Source organism: Armigeres subalbatus, chromosome 3 (assembly GCF_024139115.2).
Source record: "Armigeres subalbatus isolate Guangzhou_Male chromosome 3, GZ_Asu_2, whole genome shotgun sequence".
NCBI classification, from domain to species: domain Eukaryota; kingdom Metazoa; phylum Arthropoda; class Insecta; order Diptera; family Culicidae; genus Armigeres; species Armigeres subalbatus.
In genome coordinates, this window is record NC_085141.1 from 79,804,146 (window position 1) to 79,829,236 (window position 25,091).

At 40.4% G+C, this 25,091-nt stretch overlaps 1 protein-coding gene across 3 annotated transcripts; it reads right to left on the bottom strand.

The window, feature by feature from the left end:
- Positions 1-78: 78 nt before the first annotated feature.
- LOC134227638 (ninjurin-2) lies at positions 79-23,306 on the bottom strand. 3 transcript variants are annotated; one of them, XM_062709271.1, is made up of 3 exons: positions 22,935-23,242; positions 8,993-9,169; positions 79-637 (listed from the first exon to the last, which is right to left on the bottom strand). In XM_062709271.1, the coding sequence occupies exons 1-3, from the start codon at positions 22,983-22,985 to the stop codon at positions 428-430; spliced, it is 438 nt and encodes a 145-aa protein (XP_062565255.1). In that variant the 5' UTR covers positions 22,986-23,242; the 3' UTR covers positions 79-427. The 3 variants fall into 3 exon arrangements, with proteins under 3 accessions (XP_062565255.1, XP_062565256.1, XP_062565254.1); XM_062709272.1 differs by lacking the exon at positions 79-637 and adding an exon at positions 644-893 and having other exon boundaries at positions 22,935-23,296; XM_062709270.1 differs by lacking the exon at positions 79-637 and adding an exon at positions 902-1,257 and having other exon boundaries at positions 22,935-23,306.
- Between the last annotated feature and the right edge of the window lie 1,785 nt (positions 23,307-25,091).

Consider the following 25,091-nt stretch of genomic DNA (forward strand, 5'->3'; position numbering starts at 1 on the left):
GTTATATGACTTTAAGTTAGGCGGTGATATTTTAATGAAAAAAAATAAATAAAAAGAATAGTTACCATTTGTTTATATTGTATATACATATTTTATTTATTTTATTAATATTTCTATTCAGTTTTGATAACTTTAAAATATTTGAGCAAAAAACGTTTTTACAATATTTGAAAGTAAATTGTTTAAATTTAGTAAATTTTTTCATTCAAAACATTATATTTTTAAACGAAAGTTTAGAAATGTGTATTTACGTCAAGCCTTAAAACAATTAATAATATTTGGTTCCACTGTTCTCTATTTTGTTTCAACTGAGATCAACCGATTGTGTGCAGCAAAAGCAACAGAAAAATAAAGCTTTTCGAAAGCCATGTCAGATTAATATTTCGGATCCGACCACCACCAGCTTCACTCTCATCACCTTCCATCCTTATTCATCCTTCACACTCAACCCGCCAGACAGCCCCGCTCCATGATCGCTCATCTGTTTCACCTCGAGCCCGTTGATCATGATGTTAACTACCACGGTCGACAGGTTCAACCCGAGCGATAAGTTCTGGACCAGGTTGGCCAGTCGGTGGTTCTGCTCTTTGTTGATGTCGAAATTAGCCAGCACAATGCAGGCCACACCCTGGGCGATCTGGTGCACGCCGCCAAGAAGAAAATCGTGAAAATAAGGATGAGTCACGCAAGTCGGGACATTGTGAACCATTTTAGTTGTGAATGTACGGAACAGCCGGATCCAGCCCGAAGTTCATCTTGATTATATCACAGAAAAGAGCCGTCACCACGAAGGCCAACGAGAAGTGATTGAGGATGTTGGCGACCCGCTGTTGGAGTTCGCCCTGGTGGAAGTTAACCAGTGTTAGTATGACCGCCAACAGGGCTGCCGAAACCTGCGAATGATGGGGGGTGTTAGGTTGTTAGAAGAGGTTATGATGATATCTGGTCCGGAGGTGAAGTCTGGGGCACTGGGGGTGACAATTGAATGGATGTTAAAGGATTGCCGGAACTATAACTAAAACCGCTGTTAGTGCCGCTGGTGGCGGACGAAGGTATGGAATCGTATCGGGTGCGATCAATCAAGCGTAAAGGTTGCGATGCGTGTTCAATACCGAAACCAGATATTATTACGTTCATTAGCGATATTAGAAAGATTAGTACTACTATGATATCGTTCAAAACGATTGCCGCCGTTTGCTCTTTTTTTCGATTAATGTTCAGGCTTCCGATCACCACGAAGAGGATTCCAACTACTAGCTGAAAGAGGGGAAATTTGATTTATAAAGGCGATGTATTGGAAATAGCTTGGGTCTACAAAGGCGTACATCTAATAATAACTTCTAATACATTGAAGATCAGATCGAGATGAATCCATAAAGTTAACTAAAATTAATCAAGTTGAAAAAGTTAAAAAAATTTATGAAAATAGTGTTTCATAAATAACTTTGAAATAACCCAGATGGTATAGTCGGTAGATCTGGAGGAGTTAAACTTAAACTCTGAAACACTTCGTGTGGTGGTTTGGCAACTACCTAAACACGTGCACTGGGTCAGTGCGTAGGAAATGCATTCCACCTTATGCAGACACACAAACGCATACATAGATGTTACTTCCATTCGTCTAATTGAGTTTCCAAAGCTCTTAATAATTGTTAGTTTTTTTTTAACATTTACGTACGCTTTGTGCCCAAGAAAATCAATAAGTGCAAAATAAACACCTCTAGCTACAAATCCAACAATCAACATGTCATTTTCTCTAGTTTAAAAATTCAATTACAAATAATGTTCCCCGCAAAATTAATGCACCATGAACAACTGCTTTTAGATAGTACTTCTATGCATCAAACGATTTGAAGCAAGTCAACATACCTTGTATATGACATACATACTTTGTATTTGTTAAAAAACGGTTAAAAAAATATCAAACTAATTCAGTTGTCAGAAAAAAGTGTTTCAAAATTGATAGCTGAACCAACAGATTGTGAACCCGCACGAGAATTGCTCAGGAAGGCAGTGAGAAGACCGGAATTTTCCGCAGCTGAGTGTGCTGAGTGGAGCTACCGAATGGGAATTTTCCTAGACGAGAAAGAGCTAATCGATCACGTGAAGAAGGAAGAGTCCGAGGACGATGATTGTAAGCGGAATGATAAGAAAGCAAAAGGCTTGATCGTACGATGTATCCATAACGATCTTCTGGACATGGGTTGCGACATTGATACTAGAGGTATGGAATGTCTTGCAGAACACCTTCAATCAGTCGATTTCTTCAATGAGCACCGTCAATGTCGCCGAACGTTTGTTGCTGGAAACCGAGCTGCATAACCGCAAACCTAATGACGAAGAAATATTTGAATTCGTTCCTTATGCGCTTCGACAAAAGTATTCGGCAGCTGCGTGATGTTGGGAAACAGTTAGACGAAATCGACAAGGTTTGTTCGATAGTAGATGTAAATGCCCGAGCAACATCGGCCTGTGGAGTGTGGTTGCTCCATTACAAACGATAGATGAAAACGAATTAACCTCGACGAAGGTGAAATGGATACTGGATTAACCAAGACACCAACCTTATATGGCGCTAATATGGTTAGATATACCATTTTCTTTATAACTTTAAACGCAACGGTCGATCGTTATCAAATTCAATAGTGATCAACTAGGCTTTGCCCCCTGTCGAATGAAATTTGTTGCGATCGAATCGGTTAAGGATTACTATATGAAAAATTTGTCTGATGTTTTTCTTAGCTTTTGCATTACACATACGCACGGACAGGCAGACATTTGCTCAGCTTCGTCAAGCTGAGTCGATTGGTATATAACACTATGGGTCTCCGAGGCTTCTACAAAAAGTTCGTTTTCGTAGTGAAATTATAGCCTTTCGGTACAACTTTGTTGTACGAGAAAGGCAAAAATAAATGGATGGGTTTTAGCGAAATTTTTTCCGATATAAGCGGATAGAGACGAGGATGTGAAAGTGATGTGATGATCTATGTACGTCCCGAATGCAAAGAAAATTTGATGTCGATTAAAAATCTAGTAGAACGCGGCAACAAGGCACGGCAAAGGCTGGGTAAAGCGTACCATTGGTACTTCGCTTGCCTGAAGGAATAAAATAAACCCCATCTCGCGGTCCTTACCCTCTTACCCAGCAACTCCTATCCCTACCTTCTCGTGGCGCTGGCCGGGATACGAGCAACCTTAGGGAAGATCGGGAAACCAACCCCGGTGGGAACTATGGTCGTATGCTGACATGGAAGGGGGGTTTGCTTCTCTCCGAATGTGCAAATCTTACTGAGTGTCTGTTCTCCATGTTAGGAACGGCTCACAACAGCGTCTGTTAGGGGCGGCTGATCATCGTCCGAGTGCCAGCGAGGGCCTCTAAGTGAAACTGTGCACAATGGTCCACTGGGAATAAGGGGGAATGGTCGTCCGGAAATTTAGGTGGTTTGGTGTCAGGCCCTGCAAGCCAGCCTTTAAAAAAAACATACGCAACGAACAATCAACAAGAGAGTACGGACCGGAACCATCGGCGAAGACCACCGCGACGAAAAAGGACTAGCGATTGGAAACACGGTTCGTGGAACTGCAAATCTATCAACTGCATCGGGAGCACATTAATACTCGCCGATGTGTGAAAGGACTGTGGATTCGATATCGTGGCGCTGCAGGAGGTTTGTTGGAAGGGATTAACGGTGCGAACGTTTAGAGGTAATCATACCAGAGCTGCGGCAACACACACGAGATGGGAACAGCTTTCATAGTGATGGACGATGGTGTCAGGCCATTAGGCCGAAGGCCGTTAGGCCGAAGGCCATTTGGCCGAATGGCCATTAGGCCGAATTAGCAAAAAGAAGCAAAAATGGAAAAACGAGAAGTGCCGTCTTCTTTTTCCTCCTTCTTTCTTTTTTCGCTCTTCCTTCTTGCTCCTTCCTATTTCCCTTCTTCTATGCTACTTATTTCTTCTCCCTTATTTCTTCTTCTTTCTGCATTCCCTTTCCTTCTTTCTTCCTTCATTCTTCTTCTTTCTTGGTTCTTCCTTCTTCCTCTTCCTACTTTCTTCTTCCTTCTTCCATCTTTTTTTCTTCTTTTACCCACGCTTCTTCTTTCTACTTTCTTCTTCTTGTTCCCTTCTTTTTTCTTCTTTCTCCTTTCTTCTTTCTTCTTTCTTCTTTCTTCCTTCTCTCCGTCTTTTTTATTCTTCTTTCTTTTTCTTTCTTCCTTCTTTCCTTTTCCTTCTTCTTTCTTCATTTTCTCTTCTTCCTTCTCCATTATTCCTTCTTCCTTCTTCGCTTTTTTCTCCCGTTTAACTTCTTCTTTCTTCGATTTTTTCTCCCTTTTAACTTCTTCGTTCTTCCTTATTTTTTATTTCTTCTTCCTTCTTCTTTCTTTTTTCTATTTTCGTCCTTCCACCTTCTTTCTTCCTTCTTCCTACTTCCTTCTTCCTTCTTCTTTTTTTTCTTTCTTCCTTCGTCCTTCTTTCATTTTCCTTCGTCCTTCTTCCTTCTTTCATTTTCCTTCGTCCTTCTTCCTTCTCCCTTCTTCTTTTTTTCCGTCTTCCTTCTTCCTTCTTCTCTTCTTCCTTCTCCCTTCTTCCTTTTTCCTTCTTAGTTCTTCCTTTTCCCTTATCCATTCTTCCTTCTCCCTTCTTCCTTCCTTCTTTCTTCTTCCTTCATTCTTCTTCTTTCATTCTTCTTCCTTTTTCCATCTTCCTTCTTGTTTCTTCCTCCTTCCATCTTTCTTTCTCCTTCTTCCTTCTTGCTTTTTTCTTCTTCTCTCTTTCCACCTTCTTTCACCTCTCTTCTTCTTTCTTCTTCCTTCTTCTTTCTTCTTTCTTTCTCCCGTCTTCCTTCTTTCTTATTATTTCTTTCTTCTTCCATCTTCCTTCTTCCATCTTCCTCATTTCTTCTTCCATCTTCCTTTTTCCTTCTTCCTTCTTCCTACTTCATCACTTCGCACAACTCATTTCTCCCTCCCCAGTTCTCATTCGGCCTAATGGCCATTCGGCCTAACGACCGTTCGGCCTAATGGCCATTCGGCCTAATGACCGTTCGGCCTAATGGCCTTCGGCCTAATGACCTTCGGCCTAATGACCCAGCATCATGGACGATATACAAAGGCGCGTGATCGGGTGGTGGCCAATCAATGAGAAAAGATGCGAGTTGAGGATCAAATGCCGGTTCTTCAACTTCAGCATAATCGACGTCCATAGCCCACACTCCGGAAGCACTGATGATGATAAGGACGCATTCTACGCGCAGCTGGAACGTGAGTATGACAGCTGCCCAAGCCACGACGTCAAAATCATCATAGGAAATTTGAACGCTCAGGTTGGCCAAAAAGAGAAGTTTAGACCGACTATTAGGAAGTTCAGCGCTCAGTGGCTGACGAACGAAAACGGCCTACGATTAAATGATTTCGCCGCCTGCAAGAATATGGAAATTCGTAGCAACTACTTCCAACACAGCCTTACGTATCGGTACACCTGGAGATCGCTACTGCAGACGTCAGGACATTACGTACGACCTAGAGCGACTGAAGCAACCTGATGTAGCCACTGCATATGCGCAGCATCTCGACAGCATTGTCGGATGAGGGTGAGCTCGATGAGTCCCCTTTTGAGGACTGTTGGAATACAGTTAAAGCAGCCATTAACGACGCAGTGGAGAACAACATCGGGTATGTGGGACGAAGTCGACGGAACGATTGGTGCATTGGAAGAGTGCAGACATATTCTGGAGGCGAAGGATGCAGCGGTCGCGTTGTAGCAAGGTATCCAGCAGAACGTGGAACGTTATAGACGGAAGCGGAGACAGCAGACCCGCCTTTTTCAGGAAAGAAACGCCGAGGAGATGGAACAGAGTCGTTCTCAAGAAACACGCAAGTTCTATCAGAAGCTAAACGCATACCGCAAAGGCTTCGTGTCGCGAGCCGAAATGTGCCGGGATAAGGATGGGAGCATCTTGACGGACGAACGTGTGGTGATCGAAAGGTGGAAGCAGCACTACGAGGAACATTTGAATGGCGCTAAAAGTACAGGCAGTGAAAAACAAGACAGCGGAGGAGATGACTACGTCAGTTCAGTGGACGATGGAAGCTAACCCCTACCTTGAGGGAAGTTAAGGATGCCATCCAATATCTAATCACTAATAAAGCAGCTGGTAAGGATAGTATCGGAGCTAAGCTCATCAAGATGGGCCCGGAAAAGCTAGCCACTTGCCTGCACAAACTGATAGTTAGAATCTGGGAAACTGAACAGCTACCGGAGGAGTTGAAGGAAGGGGTTATATGCCCCATCTACAAGAAAGATGTCAATCTGGAGTGTGAAAACTTTCGAGCGATCACCATCCTTAATGTCGCCTACAAAGTGATATCCCAGATCATCTTCCGACGTCTGTCACCATAAGTGAATGAGTTCGTGGGAAGTTATCTAGCCGGCTTCGCTTACGGCCACTCGACAACGGACCAGATCTTTACTGTACGGCAAATCCTTCAAAAATGCCGTGAATGCCAGGTCCCAACGCACCACCTGTTCGTTGATTTCAATGCGGCATACGACAGTATTAGGGTGGTCGGCATTGGCCATTGATGACAAATACCGGTATTCGGTATTTGGTAAGGTCAATACCGGTAATACCGGTAGAATACCGGATTTTGTTGGCAATGTTGCCAGCTACTGAAAATGTCCTTTCTGGTTCAACCGAAGTTAGGCGAATGGTTCCAAGACCGTCGAAAATCAGTGTCAAGTACTTGCCCTTCATCCGTTCAGATTCATAGTAGGAGAATTTTCTACGGATTACATGCAAGGATCCTTTCTTTGCAAGGAACTTTCTTCTTTCTGTGGGGGTGGTTTGCAATTTTCTTACGTTTCATATAAATAAAAAAATATTTGTATGGAAAAAATCTTAAATGGAGGAGGGGGGGTTGAAAAACCCAGAAAAAAAATGCTTACGTTACTAGTGTACGGCCCCCATTTAATTGTTTTATTTTTTTGCACGATGCTTTACTGCTTGTAACCAAATATTTGTCCCATCATAGATGGATTTCTTATCTATTTGGGATAGATATGCAATAACAGGCAGTTTAGCTGACATATGTAGGTGAAAACTATTTGAGATTTTTCATAAAGACAGCAAAATTTGAAATACCGAAAATACCGGTATTTTCCGTCTCTAATACCGGTATTTTCGGTACCCAAAATTGGCCGGTAATACCGGTATTACCGGTCTCGGTACTACCGGTTAGACCACCCTAGACAGTATAGACCGGCGTAGAGCTATGGAAAATTATGGACGAGAACAGCTTCCCTGGGAATCTTACCAAACTGATCAAAGCAACGGTGGATGGTGTACAAAACTGTGTGAAGATTTCGGGCGAACACTCCAGTTCGTTCTAATCGCGCCAGGGACTAAGACAAGGTGATGGACTTTCGTGCCTGTTGTTCAACATTGCGCTAGAAGGTGTCATGCGGAGAGCCGGGTGTAACAGCCGGGTACGATTTTCTTCAGATCCAGTCAATTTATTTGTTTCGCGGATGACATGGACATCCGTGAAGCAACAAAAGTTGGACTGGTGGTGAATGCTTCAAAGACAAAGTGCATGCTTGTGGGCGGAACCGAGCGCGACAGGGCCCGCATGGGAAGCAGTGTCACGATAGACGGGGATACCTTCGAGGTGGTCGATGAATTCGTCTACCTTGGATCCTTGCTAACGGCTGATAATAATGTTAGTCGTGGAATATGAAAGCGCATCATCTCTTTCAGACAACAGCAGCTGTCTGCAGAAGGGGGACCCGCTGGGACTGGGACTTCAATGATTGATATTTATGAATGATTTTCCCAACACTGTTTGGGAATGTTGGGACATCTCAACATGAGGAGCGTTTTTCGTTGGTTGGAAAAGGCATGGTCAATGGGATTGGCGATAGGCTGTCGGAGGAGCTTGATTTTTGTAAAGATTGTGCACGAACCAACCAGACAAAAACACACATCGACGGTGTACGAGGACGAGAGCAACAAAGTTGGTATAATTATTTCATCACATTTGGATAATTGGACACACATGGATATTGTGTACCTGATGAAGACCAAGGATGAAACAGTATCGAAATTCGTGCAATTCCACGCAATAGCAACGACGCATTTTGGAACCAATCTGAAGCAATTTAGATGCGTCAACGACGGTTAGTACCACAGTAAGGATAAAGGTTGTCTGCATTACTGAGGGAATCGCGTTGGAGTTCGGTGTGGCGGAACGAGCTCTATCGGTTGATCAAGTGACAGATACGCTAACCAAGGAATTGGGAAAGGTCCTGTTTGTACGTCATCGAGAGTCTAGGCCCCAGTAGTTGACTTTAGAGAAAGTGTAGAGACTTTGCGTCAAACGATTTGATGCTAGTCAACACACCTTGTACATATGACATACTTTGTATTTAGAAAAAAAAGTAAAACAATTCAAAAATAAATAGATTAAAATATGATAAACGAACTCAGTTGTTAAAAATTTTTTTAGCCTTTAATTCTCGTTTCGCGTCGGAATAACCATCCCACCACTGAAATTGATAGCTGAACAAACAGCTTTTGGTAAATTATGTACCAGCAGTTGCAAACATCTGACATAGCTTTCATGACGTAAAAAGCGTAAACTAGATATACACATGATATGTTTTCTGAAACTTCAGTCAAGCACGTATTTCAAAATCATCGGATCGAAAGCCGATATCATCAGATTGAGCATGGTAACCAGAAACGCGGCTCCGGTTACTATATAATTTATTACGTTGGCCGATCGATGGTACTCCGGAAGGTGCAATCGACAGTCACGCAACAAGCTGAGCGACAAGTTCAGAACACCCATCGTAACCTTTGGTGGGGAAGAAATTAGTTTTCATAATGAGGCGTTAGCAGAAAGGGGTGGGGTCCGTTATGAGGTTAGACACATCCTTGTTGAATCGCACGTGTGGTTATTTTCGGCGGGTGGTGGCTGGAAAAATACTCACCTGTAGGATAATGGAGATACTGATCAGGGTGAGCATCAGGGTGTAGAACTCGTGCTTCTCGCCGACCTGCAGGATATACTTGAGCTGCGAAGCGTTGGCTGTCAGCAGAGCAATATCCAGCATACCCTGGGCGATCGTCTTCTTCGTTGCATACCGGTTGGCGTCCATGGACTTGAGCTGTCGAGCAACAAATGATTTTCTTGATTATGTGCAATGTAGGTAACAAATTAAAAATTAGGAATCAATAATCCAGAAATTTATCATCCTCCTATTTGGTAGATCCCCTTCTTCCTTCTTAGAGCAGATTTAATGCTAATTTCATTAAGAAATCGTGCATAACTTATACGACAGCCAATTAAAAGAGTAGCCAGCAGTATCCCTCCGGCAAATACGGCCGGGCCTTGACACATTGTCAGAACGAATTTGATGTGACAATAATAGCACGAACGGCAGGATTATGCGTGCCAACGGCATTGGAGGGTGACAACCAAAACGCAAAAATTGCACGCTAACGATTTCGGAACCTCTAATATCGAGTTCCCCTCGTTTCAAATCCGGAATTCAGTAGCGCGTAGTCTTATGACACATCGCATCCATATCGGTTCGTTTGAAGTTCGCATTCGTATGGTGATGCTTTGGAAGGGTAGTAAACTGTTTCTTCCTGAGAGTTTTACACTCGGCACCTACTTGTAATAACTGTTTCGCTCTCGGCCCTGCCGTGTTGGTTGTCGCATAATACAATTATAGAAGTGATTATAGATTCCCCCTTGCGTTATTGTGTATGCACGAACATAGTTGGGAATTTGTGTGTCACTTGCCCATGTCGTCTGATCCCAGATCAGGAGGTGGTTTCTGTTTAGCTTTCGTTCATCACGCATCGATGCCAAGATTACGTACAGTCGAATTGGTGGAAATGCGGATGCTTTTAATAACTTACCAATTTGCTTGGAATTTATAAGTTTAAGATGTATTTTATTGCTTTAATTGAAGTCAACTAAAAAAACTATTGCTCGGAGCGCGAGAACTATGTGATATAATGCAGTTCTTTGCTTTAACAACAAACAGTAGAAGAAAACTAAATTTGTAACCTGGGGTGGCGGGTCTGATTTTTGGCCAGTCGATGGAAAACTTTTGAGTTGGTTTTTTTTTGACAAAGTATCGTATTTAAAAAAAAAATCAGTATCTCTAAAACACCTCCTACAAGAAAGTATAAGATTTCCTCTTTAACATAGGTCCTTTTTCAAAATTTTGGGATAAAAATAGGGGGATAAATCGGCTATCATTCAAGTTTTGAATGGAATCTGCGCTAAAAAACTAAAAAATTAAAAATTGTTCTACCTTGATAGAACATTTTCATTTACCATGACATGAGAGTTTATACTTTTAAGCAGTGAATATTTCAGAGATCCGGATATTTATGTAAATAATATTTTCCCTTAGAGACACCGTGTCCTTAACTGCCATTAATGAATATTCAATCGTCCTTCAAGATGATATGGAAACAAATTCAAAGCAAAAAAAAACATTTTTGATTCATTATTGATACTATTATTGATAATAACAAAACTACATTTTTTGTGAAGTTCGTTGCCATTTCGTTACAATAGACGTAAATCTGTATCTTCCAAATAAAATTAAAATTTTCAGCTTTCGAAAGAATCTATAATACCGTCATAAAAATGTTCCACAGTTCCAAATCCATACATTGTTTTTTTGAGGAACCCCTTTCCTGATTAAAATGTACCTATGCGCTAATCCTTAGCGGCAAGGACCATACAATTTCATTACAACATGTGACAAAAATCAAGCTAAACATGATCAAAACATTACGTCAGTGTCGCTGGCAGTCGCATAGAACCGCTTCAATGAAAAAGTTAGATTGGAAAAAGTAGATTCAATCGATGTTGTAGGGGTGCAAAAGCCCGCGGCAATATTTGTTTGTCATTCCAAGTAATACGAAACTGTGTTATTAGGATGTGTCGCTCGTTGCCAACTAACTGAGGGTGCATCGTTGCGGGAAAACCATCATCCACGCTTGGGTAAGTTTTCAAGGAATGTAGCTACACAGCTGATGCAAACTCGTTTGCTACTCCTAGATTTCATCACCGAATCGAGGAGTCGCGGTTGCGATGGACGACATAATTCATAATCTATCCCGCTGAGATGGCGCGAAATGTTGACTAGTACCGTGGGGCATCGAAATCCGTACACTTAAGCACCTTAGTATATGAAAAGTCATTAGAAAATAGGAGTCGAATGTAAATAAAACGTTTGTCACTGACACAGGAGCATGAAGGCTTCTAGTTTTGAAATGTTTCACATTTACTCATTAAAAACTAAGAAAAACATGGTAAAATAATGGATAAAATCTGCTACTCCTGACTCGAAATCCGTCCACCGTGGACGGATTTCGAATCAAAGGATCAAAATCCGTACAGCTATTATTTAACTAAATATTTAAATTGAAGCAGTCTGATTGACTAAACAACCACTGTAAATAGTTCGATACGCACCTTGAGAAGCGATCCCTTCGATTTGTATTCCATTTATCTTATGTAATGATTCGCAATTAGCAATTACAATACAGTTACTTTTGGTGCAATTATGCTCTACCCGAAAACAAAATGGCGGCAAAAACTCCGCGTTTGGTGGGTGGAAATTTGTTTTTGATTTTTGCTATTTCAATTTCAAAGCCTTCTTTCCATTTCTTTCCCCTAGAAGCTTACTGCCAAGTATCTGAACAGGATAACATAAATTATTTCTACAATAATTACCTTTAACACCCTTCAATTCATTGATATCTCATGAGGTGGACGGATTTCGATGCTGTACGGATTTCGATCCCGCACGGTAGCACGTGGATGGAAATTGAGAAATTCGAGACACTCTTTATAAATTGTGGATGGATATTATTATCAGCAGATCAAGCAGCAGAACGTCAATTTCGTTTGAGCCACGTGGGTGTGTATTTTATTGTTGTTCGCTGATTTTCTCAGGAAATCTTAGTTTCCAAAAGTTAGTAAAAATCTTAATTTTTCAGATTTTTACTTCCTTGCCTTACAAAGTTACAGCATATGTTTGGGTGAGCTTGGGACGAAATGGACCCCAATGCATTAGGAAGGTTAAAATAATCTTTTCAAACAGTTTGCTTATTGAAGAAAGCCATTCAGGATTCGAAAAATTTGGTTTCAAATGAAGAATATAAAAAGGAAAAAGCCTCTTCCGAGCCTCTTGAAAGGAGGCTTCCGAGCCTCTTGAAAGGAGGCTTCCGAGCCTCTTGAAAGGAGGCTTCCGAGCCTCTTGAAAGGAGGCTTCCGAGCCTCTTGAAAGGAGGCTTCCGAGCCTCTTGAAAGGAGACTTCCAAGCCTCTTGAAAGGAGACTTCCAAGCCTCTTGAAAGGAGACTTCCAAGCCTCTTGAAAGGAGGCTTCCGAGCTTCTTGAAAGGAGGCTTCCGAACCTCTTGAAAGGAGGCTTCCGAGCCTCTTGAAAGGAGGCTTCCGAGCCTCTTGAAAGGAGGCTTCCGAGCCTCTTGAAAGGAGGCTTCCGAGCCTCTTGAAAGGAGGCTTCCGGGCCTCTTGAAAGGAGGCTTCTGAGCCTCTTGAAAGGAGGCTTCCGAGCCTCTTGAAAGGAGGCTTCCGAGCCTCTTGAAAGGAGGCTTCCGAGCCTCTTGAAAGGAGGCTTCCGAGCCTCTTGAAAGGAGGCTTCCGAGCCTCTTGAAAGGAGGCTTCCGAGCCTCTTGAAAGGAGGCTTCCGAGCCTCTTGAAAGGAGGCTTCCGAGAAGGTTGCCTTATTTGTAATGATGTTAATTTCATGTGCTCGAAAAATATTCATGTTCAAACAAAAACAAAAAATTATGTTTGTTGATCACAATCTGGACCTATCACGACCTGTAAAGATTTCAACTACACAGAAACAATATATTTTGTATCTGATTCTGTTATAAATTTCTAACAAAATATGTTATTTTTATGACTTTTATGAGTTTTTCATGAAACTTTGTTACAAAAGTTTGATAGTTTTTTGTTTCCAGTAGTGTAGTTTTTGATAGAAATTTAGATATTTTAACAACATCCTGCACCATGTTTCTAACAAATTTTGTTATAAAAAATTAGTATAACATAATAACATAGGATGATATAATTTTGATATGACCTTCTAGTCTAGTGATGAGTTAAATAAATACACGCATAGGTCCAATCCCGACATTCAATAGAGGGACATTTTTAGCGCCAAATGTCAGTATAATCAAGACTAATTATGATTTTTTTTCGCGCGCAGTTACCATACTCAGTGGTAATCAATTGGATGAATTTATGAAGAAGAAAACTGAGTAATTATATGTTTTGAATAATCAAAACACGATTGTCAAAACTCGTAGCGAATGTGCTTCATGAAATAGAATATTGCATGCTATGGTTGTAAGTGAAAAATATATGCCGCTTCTCAGTTAAATACTGAAGAAGACGTTTGCGATCATCAAAAGATCCCGGCAAAACGCGGCTGTCGCCCTTCTTGGCAATCTGAATTGAAACCTTGATCCCCCGAAGGTTACTCAAAATCTCATTCCAAAGGCCAGTAAACTCGGCAACATCGGTAGAATCCTTTGCTTTTTCGCATGAATCGAATCACCTGGGCTAGAGGGGCTAGAAGTATTTTCATCATGGATCAATTTGAACTGTTTGTTCAGTTTGATAGGAGAAGAATTGTTTGCAATTTTAGGGTGAGAAGCAATATCCGAAGTCTCCAGCTTTCTTCTTCAGCGCTTGGGCAGTACGGTCGTGAAACCTCGTTTCTTTGGCAGAAGGAGAAGTCAGAGATTCTTCGTCCTCTTGTTTTTGTTAATGCTCATTGCTGAGCGCGGAGACGTGATCTACTAAGAGGTTCTTTCCAGAAGCGTGTCCTTGCAGGATTATCACCGCTTGTCGGAATTTTACTTCCGCAAACGGGTCCAAAGTAAAATGAAGGTACGGGTCCAGGCAAAAATCGTAACGGGACCAATTGGTATAAATTGCGTTGAGAAGCACAGTTGAAATTTAAATATCTTTGGGTAGTATTAAAAACTTCCTTCAGTAAAGAGAAAAGTGAACCGCACAGCACAAGAGTACAATGCGGTGTCACAGTTCTAGAAGCTGATGTTGTGATAAGTACTCTTTTTCAAATAGCATACAAATCAGCGACATATAGGAGAAGCGTCACAAAAAAAGTAACTCATTGTGCATTGGGGTCCATTTGGACCCTAGATTTCATAATGATCATAAAAACTCAAATTTCAACCGATCTTCCATCTTTCGGCACCAAACGAAAGCTGTAGCACGAGCGTAGGCAGGATTTGGAGTAGGGGCGGTGGGAGGTGTGATGACAACTTTTTAGGTCTTCTAAACTGTTATTTTTCAGTAGTTTTATAAAAACACATGAATATTAGTGCTCGGCGCTATTTCTCTGGGAATTCCTCCAGGAGGTCCTATAGGAATTCTTCTAAGAGTTCCTCCAGAACTTCCTCCGGGAGTTCTTACGGCAGTTGCTCCGGTAGTTCCTTCGGGAATTCCTCCGGGAGATACACCGGCAGTTTCTACGAGAATTCTTCCGAAAATTTCATCGGCAGTTCCTCCAGGTGTTCCTCTGAGGAGGAACTTCTAGAGTAATTTCCGGAGGAATTTCCGGGGAATTCCCGGAGAAATTTCCAGAGGAATTCTCGGAGGAACTGCCGATGGAACTTCTGGATGAACTGTAGGAAGAATTTTCGGAGGAAATCCTGGAGGAATTCCCGGAGGAACTCTCGTGAGAATTCCTAGAGGACCTCCCGGAGGAACTCCCTGAAAATTTGTTGGAGGAACTTGTGGAGTAATTCGTAGATAAATTCCTAAAGAAAGCCGAGATTAATTCCAGAAACAAAGCCTGAATAAATTCCCGGAGGAACTACTGGTGGACCTCCCAGAGGAATTTTCAGAGAAACAGCCGGTGGAATACCCGGAGTTGAATTTATTGAGGAACTTCCGAAATCCCATTTCCCGTGAAATTCCTGCCAAATATCTTCCAGGGATTCTCTGTGAAGTTCCTGGGGGACTCCCGGAGGAACTCTTGGAAAAACTCTTGGAGTAGCTACCGGAGGAACTCCCTCAAGCACTTCCGGAGGAATTCCCACAAGGAAGTCCTGAAATAATTATTGGAGAAGTTCCTGAAGGAATTTCCGGACAAATATCTGAAAGAATTCCTGGAAAAATACCTTTACTTGTTATTCTTTGTGAGGGAGTTCGAGAGGCGCTGTGCAAGCTGCGGAGTCGGGCCACTTGTGCAGGCGCAAGTGATGGAGAGGTTGTCGTACAAACATCGGAGTGGAGGCCTTTTGTACGAGCAGCGGATTTGAACCAGGAGGAATTGTTCCGGTGAGGAGGAGCTCTGGACCGGAGGCTCGGTGTTAGAAGGAGCCAAGAAATTTGCGAGGCGTGTACACTAAGGAGGAGTGTTGGAATATCAGGTAGTGTGCGTCGCTTCGCTGTAGATCGAAGATGGATAGGAAGCAGGAGCCAGTTGGTTGTAGTTGCTCTTGGGTAGATTAAGGAATATTCAGAAAAATATATTAAGCTCTTTTAGTGGAATGTATTCAACCGTCTAAGACGAATTAAGTACTCTCCATTTAATTCCACCAATTATTTTCGATATCTTTGCAGATACGTATTTCGACCACAACAGTTATTCGTCTTAGACGGTTAAGGAATATTGTTATGGATTTATTTTATATGCCTATTGCTGAATAAAGAGAACTTCAGCTGCTGGCAGAAGTATCAGTCAGTAGCCTGCCGTGGTGTAGAGAGGAAACTCTAGTATTTGTTTTGTTCTTCGTGAGGGGTTCTCTTCTTCTGTCCAACAAAATTATGAAGCGAAATTGGAGGATTTCCGTCATAAATTTCTGAAGGAATTATGGGAGGAAGTTTCATTGCATTCCTGAAAGAAATGTCGGAGATTTTTCTGGAAGAATAGCCTAGAAATGTCCAGAAGTTAAACTTGGAGAAAAGAAAATCTTCAAAGAATTTCCTCATGAATTTCCTGAAAAAAATTAGTGAGGGGTTTCTAAATATTTTTTTTGAAGAAATAACAATTGCATGAGAAGGGTTTTTGAACGATTTTCAGAGGAATCCCCGGGGGAGCTTCTGGCAGAAACTTGTCATTTTGTAGGAGGTAGAGAAAAGAAAAATATCACATCAAGTATATGAAATCATTAACCTTTTGTCTGTGCTCTGGGGTCAATATGACCCCAGGCCACTTTGAGTGGCTGCCATTTTTTTAGTTTTCAACCGATTCTCCTAATTTTTGGTAGTTTGGTAAAACTCGCCGAGATCTGTCTCCTAGGTGCAAATTTGCTTGAAACTTTTTGAAAATATGCGCTACAGTGTACTTTTTTCAAAAAACTTACGTTGTCTGTGCTCTGGGGTCAAATTGACCCCAAATTGAAATTGCTATAACTTTTTTAATGTTTGGTCAATTTTGGATTTGGATTTTGGCTGTTTCGAAAGATAATTTAATCATCTTTCAGGTCGTTACCAAAGATTGACTATAGGTGGGCGGGTACATCGCGGGGAGGGGTTTTTGTGAAAAAGGGTACAAAACAGTGATTTTTATGCTTATTTTACTTATATCTGAAAATCCTACCCATTTTGAACTGCACCTTTTCAAAAAGGTGCAGGAAGGCGTGTGCTTTGACATGAGGCATTGATTAGTTTAGAGCTTGGTCGCTAGGTAGCGGTATATTTGAATTCATTATTTTAGACTACTCAAGTAATTCCGATATGTATATGGAATTTTCCTCATTGTAAATATTCTCATCAAACAAATTTGAAATTTGTAAAGATGACGTCTTTAACAAAGTTCGTCTGGTAGGAATGAACTGTCATGTGACGTAAAAAAATAATTAGAAAATTTACAAATAAGCTTCGCTAGTGTACTTGCAATATTCTTGCATTGGGGAAGTGCACCGGTTTTGGCCAACTTAGTGCCTAATTTGGCCAACCCTGAAAAATACATATTTTTTCAAAATAATCGATCAGTTGAAAGCAGCGTTGAAGCGTAAGGGATATATCTCTTGTTGGAACTAATAAAACCGTTGCGAATTGCTTTATTTTTGGAGTTATTCGCAAAATTGGCCAAATTAGGAACATGGCCAAAACCGGTACAGTTCCCCTATATGAAATATTGCTTTAGCTTGAGCTTGTATTCGGCAACATTGTTCAGGATGTCTAGCACTACAAAGCGGTGCTCAATATAATGAGCACTTCTTCCAATTTTTAAATTTGTGCGATAAGAATATTTACACTAAGAAGAATTCTATATATATATATATATATATATATATATATATATATATATGTGGTGGCCGAGTTCTAAACTTATCAACGCCTCATGCGAAGGCACATGCCTTCCTGCATAACCTTTTTAGGAAAGGTGTAGTTCAAAATGGGTAGGATTTTCGGATATGAGCAAAATAATCATGAAAAAATACTGTTTTTGTACCCTTGTTCACTGAAACCCCTCCCCGCGATGTACCCGCCCACCTACAGTCAATCTTTGGTAACGACCTGAAAGATGATTAAATTATCTTTCGAAACAGTCTCAAAAATCCAAAATTGGCCAAACATTTAAAAAGTTATAGCAACTTCAATTTGGGGTCGATTTGACCCCAGAGCACAGACAACGTAAGTTTTTTTGAGCACAGACAGAAGGTTAAGGAGAAAACGAGGAAACGACAAAGTAGATAAAATAAAAAAGGTGATTTATGATTTTCTTAGTGAACACCTAGAAAGTCTTAAGAAAACCACTAGATAAGATATAAAATTAGGTTGGATTCTAAATTATGTACGAGATCTGATGACCAGATAAATACCACGTTTTGATTTACTTCAAATTTGTTTTAATTTTTTCTAATGAATGAACCATTGTTATTGAAAATCTTAGCAATGAAAATTTAGGTGTCGATATATTGATAAACCGCAACATAAACAAACTCACAAACACTTCGAGGACAATCATCGTGGGTGGTTCTGGGCCGTACGGTACCATTGTCTTTTATTCTTGGAACAATTGATAGACCCTGGGTTAGTCATCTTGCTTAAGCATTGCTGAGCGTGGTTTTATAAAAGCATTGAAATGTTGTGTTTGATAGAGAACACTGGGTTTTAGAGGAGCATTATTAAAATCTAAAACTAATCTTTCATTTCCAAAGTTAATTCCAGATTGTGGCATCCTAGAGTTAATTTATAATGCCATAAAGAGCAACCATCACAAAAAATAGTCCGAAGAGTGGTTTATGATTTTTAAAACTATACATTCTAGAAATGAATTTTAAACAGAATACAAACATTTCAAGGAGAATTCTTGAGCCCGTAATGTTCCGAGTTGTTTGTACTTTCATATATTATGAATCCTGGATACCTTAATAAGTTTTTGAAAATCTTTTGAATTTCAACCACCTTTTTCTGAATATGATTGGATCGTTAAGTGCACATGTTTAAGGGAATTCATTTCAATACCCTTTTAAACTTTCCACTATATAGGGGGTGACGGCCCCCTGTCCCCTCTGGCTACGCCCTTGAACTGTAGGTTCCTAGTATTTACTATCTTGCATACTCCATTTCTTGGCAATTTATCACTTGAAAGGTTATCAGAAAGCCCTTTGGAAGATCCGTAACATCCGTAAAAAAGACCAATTCTAAAAGCTCATCCCAGAGCTTCGAGATTTTTTCGTAACCATTCATTCTGGCAAATTGTGGGTGCAATTAATAGTAAATGTCTTCTGCGACCTCCAAATGCCCCAGAAATGGCTCTCTGGAAGATCCGGAACATCTGTAAAAGTGGCCAATTCCAAAGGCTCATCTCAGGGTTTCGCAATTTTTTCGTAACCATCCATTCTGGCTAATTGTGGATGCAATCAATAGTGAAGTCTTCTGTGAGCTCCAAATGTCCCAGAATAGGTCCTCGGAAGATTTGGAACATTCGTAAAAATGTAAAATTTTTAAAGTTCATCCCAGAGCTTCGCTATTGTTTCGTTATAATCTATCCATAATTCTATGGATGCAATCAATAATGAAAAGCAGTCCTCTTGAAGATCCGGAACATCCGTCAAAGTGGCCAAATCCAAAAGTTTATCTCAGAGCATCGCGATTTTTTGTCGTATTCACCAATCTTGGCGAATTATGTATGCAATCAATAGTGAAAGTCTTCTGTGACCCTCGAAAGCACCCGAAATGATACTCCGGAACATCCGTAACAGTGGCCAAATCCAAAAGGAATTCACGGAGGAACTTCCGGATGAACTCGCGGAAGAACTTCCGGAGGAATTTTCGGAGAAACTTCCGGAGGCACTTCTTTTAGAACTTATGGAGGAATTCCCGGGGAAACTTCCGGAAGAACTTTCGGAGGAGCTCCCGGAGCAACTTCCAGAAAAATACTTGGAGAAATGCTTTGAAGAACTTCCCGAGGAATTACTTGATGAACTTCTGAAGGAATTTGCGGAGGAACATCCGGAGGAATTCACGGAGAAGCATCCAGAGAAATTCACGGAGAAACTTACGGATGAATACGCGGAAGAACTTCTAGAGGAATGCCTTTAGGAACTTTCCGAGGATTTCTTTGGTGAACTTCCGAAGGGATTACCGAAGGAACTGCTGGACGAACTTCCGGATGAAGTTCTGGGAGAAATGCCAGAAGAGCCTGTACCCCCTGTCACTAATGTTCCATTACGATAACTTTTGGAATTAGCCACTTTTACATTCAAAGGACTTTTTATTATTGATAAAATTATTTCGAGCTTTTAGTGGAATGTCTTTAGTTGTCATAAGACGAGTGTGTACAATTCCATTTAATTCCACTACTTGATTATACCTTTGACAGATACGTATTACGTCCTCAACAGTAAGGGCCGTCTTCAGTGTCTCGTACTTGACTCGACTTTTATTATTGTCATTGCATATCGCGGAGGATTTTCACTATTGATTGCGTACATAATTCACCCATATGAAAGAAAGAGAAAATAAGCAAAGCACCGGGATGAACTTTTGGAATTGACCATTTTCACTGATATTCCTGATCTCCCGGAGAAAAATCCTCACTATTGACGGCACAATTACTTCCCGCTAATCATTCTAACAGATGTCACTAATTTCCCGGAAAACTGTTTTGTAAACATTGGGGATGAGAGAGGACCTTCACTGCCAATTACAGACGTAACATGCCGTTAAGAATGTTTTCTAAAACATCGATTGTAATTAACTATTGGTAGGTCACAGAGGACTTTCACTATTGACTCCACTTATAATTCACCGTTCTGAGTGCTAAGAAAAATATTCAACTCTAGGATGAACTTTTAGGATTAACCTATTTTACGGGTGTTTTGGACTTCACTGAGTCCTCCTTAGCCGTACGGTAAGACACGCGGCTACAAAGCAAGACCATGCTGAGGGTGGCTGCGTTCGATTACCGGTGCAGGTAATAACTGTGTCCCAGTGTGAGAATGTAATGCCAATAAGAAGAAGAAGAAGAAGAAGAAGGAAGGCTTTCACTATTGATTGCATCCAAAATTCGTCAGGATGAATGATTACGAAATGATGCGAATCTCTGGGATTAGGTTTTGGAATTGGCCATTTTTACGAATGTTCCGGATCATCTTGAAAGCCATTTCGGAAGCATTTGGTCACAGTCACAGTCACCACAATTCACAGCACCCACAATTTGCCAGGATGGATTATTACGAAAAAAAAATAAACTTGGCCACTTTTAAGGATGTTCCGGATCTTCCATAGGGGATTCCGATGATCGCTCAAGGGTTAAAATCGCCAAGAAATGGCTCATACAAGATAGCCAATACAGTTGGGATCATCAGAGCACATATTTGCAAGTAATTTAATGTTTCATAGAATGAAACTTGAAGATTAGGTGGTCCTTCAAGGAGGCTCCAAGGAGGTCCGTGTAACATTTCTACTTCTGATTTACCTGATATACTACCGAGTATCAAAAATCGTTGTATGCAGATGACACAGGCATTTCCACTAAAGGGCGAAGGCGAAGTCTTCGTGTCATTTGTAGTAGATTGCAAAAATGTTTGGATATTTTTTCCACTCATATGTACTAAGGTCGCACTACAGCCTTAATAACATGTTATTCAAATTATCGTCAAAAGAAAGCCCATCAAGAACTCAACTTAAACAGTGAATGCAAAATAAATGTTTGTGTCAACTAACTAATTTTGGGGAAAACGAAGTTCGACGGGCCAGCTCGTCTCTCTATATAAAATTTACATTGGGTGTTGTATCAGGTATCTGGCACCCCCAATCCTACCCACTACGTTTGACAATAGCCAACATCTTTGAGTTTCCCATTGTTCTATTGAAAATGTGTTTCCCACTGACAATTCTATTTTGTAAACAAACCATTATTCCGAACTGATTTTTTCCAAATGGACGTAAATATGTTTCACCATTTTTCGAGAACTTGTGCGAAAGTATGAATGCAAGGTGTGTTTGAACAAGAATTTTGTTGCCTTTAATAAATTTTCATATTTCGATCGGCACCAAGCGCTCTACTTCGCCAAAATATCACGATATTTGAAACATATTTTCAATGGGAGGTTTTCGATGACTATGATTACGTCTTCGTGTTAAATTAATCGATGATGTTGATGCTGGCATCAAAAACATGGCCGCTTCGCAGACCCCTGTGTTGTATGCTGTGCCAATTGAGGCAATATAACTCACGAACGGATGAACCGATTAGCAAGGTTTCCTCGTCTTGGGATCAGCTGGGAAAGTTTAACAAATGGTCGGGGTTCTGCCACAACGTACCAAGCGGCTTAATGACTGATTTGTGATATTTTGATCGTATAAGTAAAATGAAAATCATTTAAAAAAAAATCCTCCACACATTTGTTGTAGGATACCCTTAGTTAAAGTTGGTAATCCAATACGATTTTTAATCAATTGAATTTGCTAAGCGAAAGCTTGGGCTAAAAAATGGGTATTTTTTTGTTGGCACTTGGTGCGATTTGGCAGACTCCCGGCCAAATGTAAACATACTACGTTTTTATAATTTCTGAAGAAAACCATCAAGCTAGAACTGAAATCGATCTATAGAGTGCGGTGCGACGCTGCAATCAACTAAACGATTGATACCTTGGTCTAAAAAAAAACTTCGCGAGCACGATCGGGCAGGTTCGCCTGTATATTATAAATTATAATTTTCCATACTTAAATAAATAAATGCTACACGTTGAAGCTGCTTTTCAAGAAATTGTGTTTTTCTAAAATAGATTTGACGACTTCTTACAAAGCAACAAAGTAACGTACAACACAGAACAAAGCAATGCAAATATTGTATTGCTTACTAAGACATAATATTCTTATCTCTGCCTACATAAATTATGCAAACAACTTATGGTACCTAAACAATAGTACGTAAACAATGATACATTACTAATGTGCTCATGGCTTTGTAAAAGCATTTTTAGTAAATTCCTCAAATACTCGCTAGAAATTCCTTTTTGAAATAATTACACGCTGCACAATGATCGTTAACATTCTCTTACTGGTTTTATTTTATGATTCGGATACATATTTTTTTCCAATTGAGCGTTTCACGTCAATTTACTTGCAAAAGTCACACTTCCCTACAATCGAAAATCAGTTACTGTCTGAAAGTCTCTCCGTATCACAGCAGAATTGCTAGGTGACCAACCAACGCAACCGCTTAGACAGACAAGACTATTTATTTTTTATCGATTTTTGTTCAACACCACTTGTGATTTCACACATTTTACATACTTTATCGCGGCCTATTACAATAAATTCAAAGGAACATTGGCTAAACTAATTGCTTGATTTCATTATTAATACCACAGGGCTCTATATCCACATCTGCCGCATTGTCGCTGGGACGGCACCATTACGAAGGAATACTCACCACACGGTCGCTATCGCCACCGGAAATCGCTGCTGGCAGTATTGAAGCCATTTCGATTTTCGTTGATCGCTCACTGGTAAAATTCCTCAAAAAAGCACAAATTCCGGTATGTTCGTTGTCTGACCGAGATACCTCTTCTCACGCACTTCACGACGGCGAGCGAACGAGACAAGTATCGCAAATCTTGAAGCAGATAGTAAACTGGATCCCTGGCGGGATCTACGGAACACTTTTTATACTGTCAGCGCTTTCTTTGTTCTATCCTGGCCGCTCGGAACGAAACCTACGAGGAATGTGCCTCGTATCTCAGCCATAAGGCGAATGGTTCAACGTTGACACGAGAAATCGATTGGTGCAAGTCTATTGCCTATTCCAACTAGACAATACAATATCCTTTTGAGGTGCATACATGCATAAACGATTACGCGAAGTCCTAAAGCACAAACTAGAACGGGCCATCATAGCACATATACCAAACACACGGGATTGAATCCTTAACGGTTGACTAGCAACCGGTTGTCGTAAAACAAAAAGATGCAATGGAACTTGCGATCCGAGCTACTACTAGCGCCTGTGCGTGCTCCATATGAAAATTGTTAAGGTTTATCGTGGCTCCTTTTTACAGAGTACCGGTTGTTTGAAATTTCCTTTTACGAGTTTCCATTCATGCCGATTATGCATGGAATGCAGTGAACACGCAAGTCTAATGATATGTCGTTGTGTAACTGCAACACGTGTAAAGAATGCAATACGTAGATGTCTGGGAATGTGGAAATATGCTAAACAGGATATTGAACTTTATACTCTAGGAATTTTCAATCCGCAACCGCAGGTTTCTCATTGAGAATAATGACGATACACAATATAACAGATATGATCTTCGGAGCCCCCAAAGTACTATTGAATTTGGAGTTTTTTTGCTGGTATTTTTATTGGTTATTCATCAAGTGAATCATATAGGAAGAATTGCAGATACTATTCTGCCATTGCAAAAAAAAATAGTGTTGCATTCACGATAGAGAACTCACAAATTAACCTTCCTACAGTGCTAAAAAAAACTCACGCTTACGATGTCCGGGTCATATTGATCCGGATTTGGCTTAGCAATATTTCCGGCATGTCATAGCCAAACTCACATGTTTATATACACACTTAAATCGAGAATTTCAGCTCGGTAATATTATTAACTGATTTTATTCGGTAAAAGAAAAATTTAACCGAGAGCTCAGTTAATTGATAAGCTTTTACTGATTTCTGCATTCATTTTTGCAGCTGTTTCAGTAGTTTAAAACAGAATACTGAGTTCCGGTAATAAGCATTACCGACCTACTCTGTTCTAAGAAAATGTTCTGCGCTTGTCAAAAAATAAGCCGATCTCTCAGTAAAATCAAAAGTGCTTTACTGGACACCCGTTCAAACAAATACCGAGTTCTGTTTCCGACCACATGCCTCCTGATGTGACGTCATTTTTACGACTCGGAATCGGATCAATTTCAGTACACGAGTTTGTTTCGCATTTGAATAGTGGCACCAGAAAAATATGATCCTAACTTAATGTTCAGGTATGTTCTAATATATTTTACTTATATATTTTTCTAGTTTTCAGAGTTTTGTTGATCATTTTATTTCATTAATTTCCAGGCTAATATTCATAGCCAGTATTTCATGTCGCCGTTGGTGCTGATGATTCGTTTCAGTAAATTTCGTATATGTTCTAGATCCTGGTCTGTAATAAAACAGCAGGTATGTGATTTCTATAAATTTACTGTTTTTCTTAGATTGTTGCTGAACGTTACATTCTACAATTCTAGATTCAAACTTTCTGGATGGCGCAATGCGGTCCTATGCAACCATCTTTAAGGTAGCTTCCCGAGGTGTGAGTGAAGTAGCGCTACTGGAGGAAGACCGCTGAGCAGAAAAATATTACACCAAATATTGCCTAACCCGCGAAATACTGTTTCTAAATAAATTAAAAAGATTATTAGAGCTGATATTCCATCTGTTTTCATTATTAATGATAAAAATGAAACTTAAATTCCATTTTACTCAGTTCTTTGAATTACAGACGTCGGTTCCATTTTTACAGATCCACCAGTATTTTTTTACAGAGCGCTCAGTAAGTATTACAAATCTGCTCGGTATATTTTGACAGTTCAT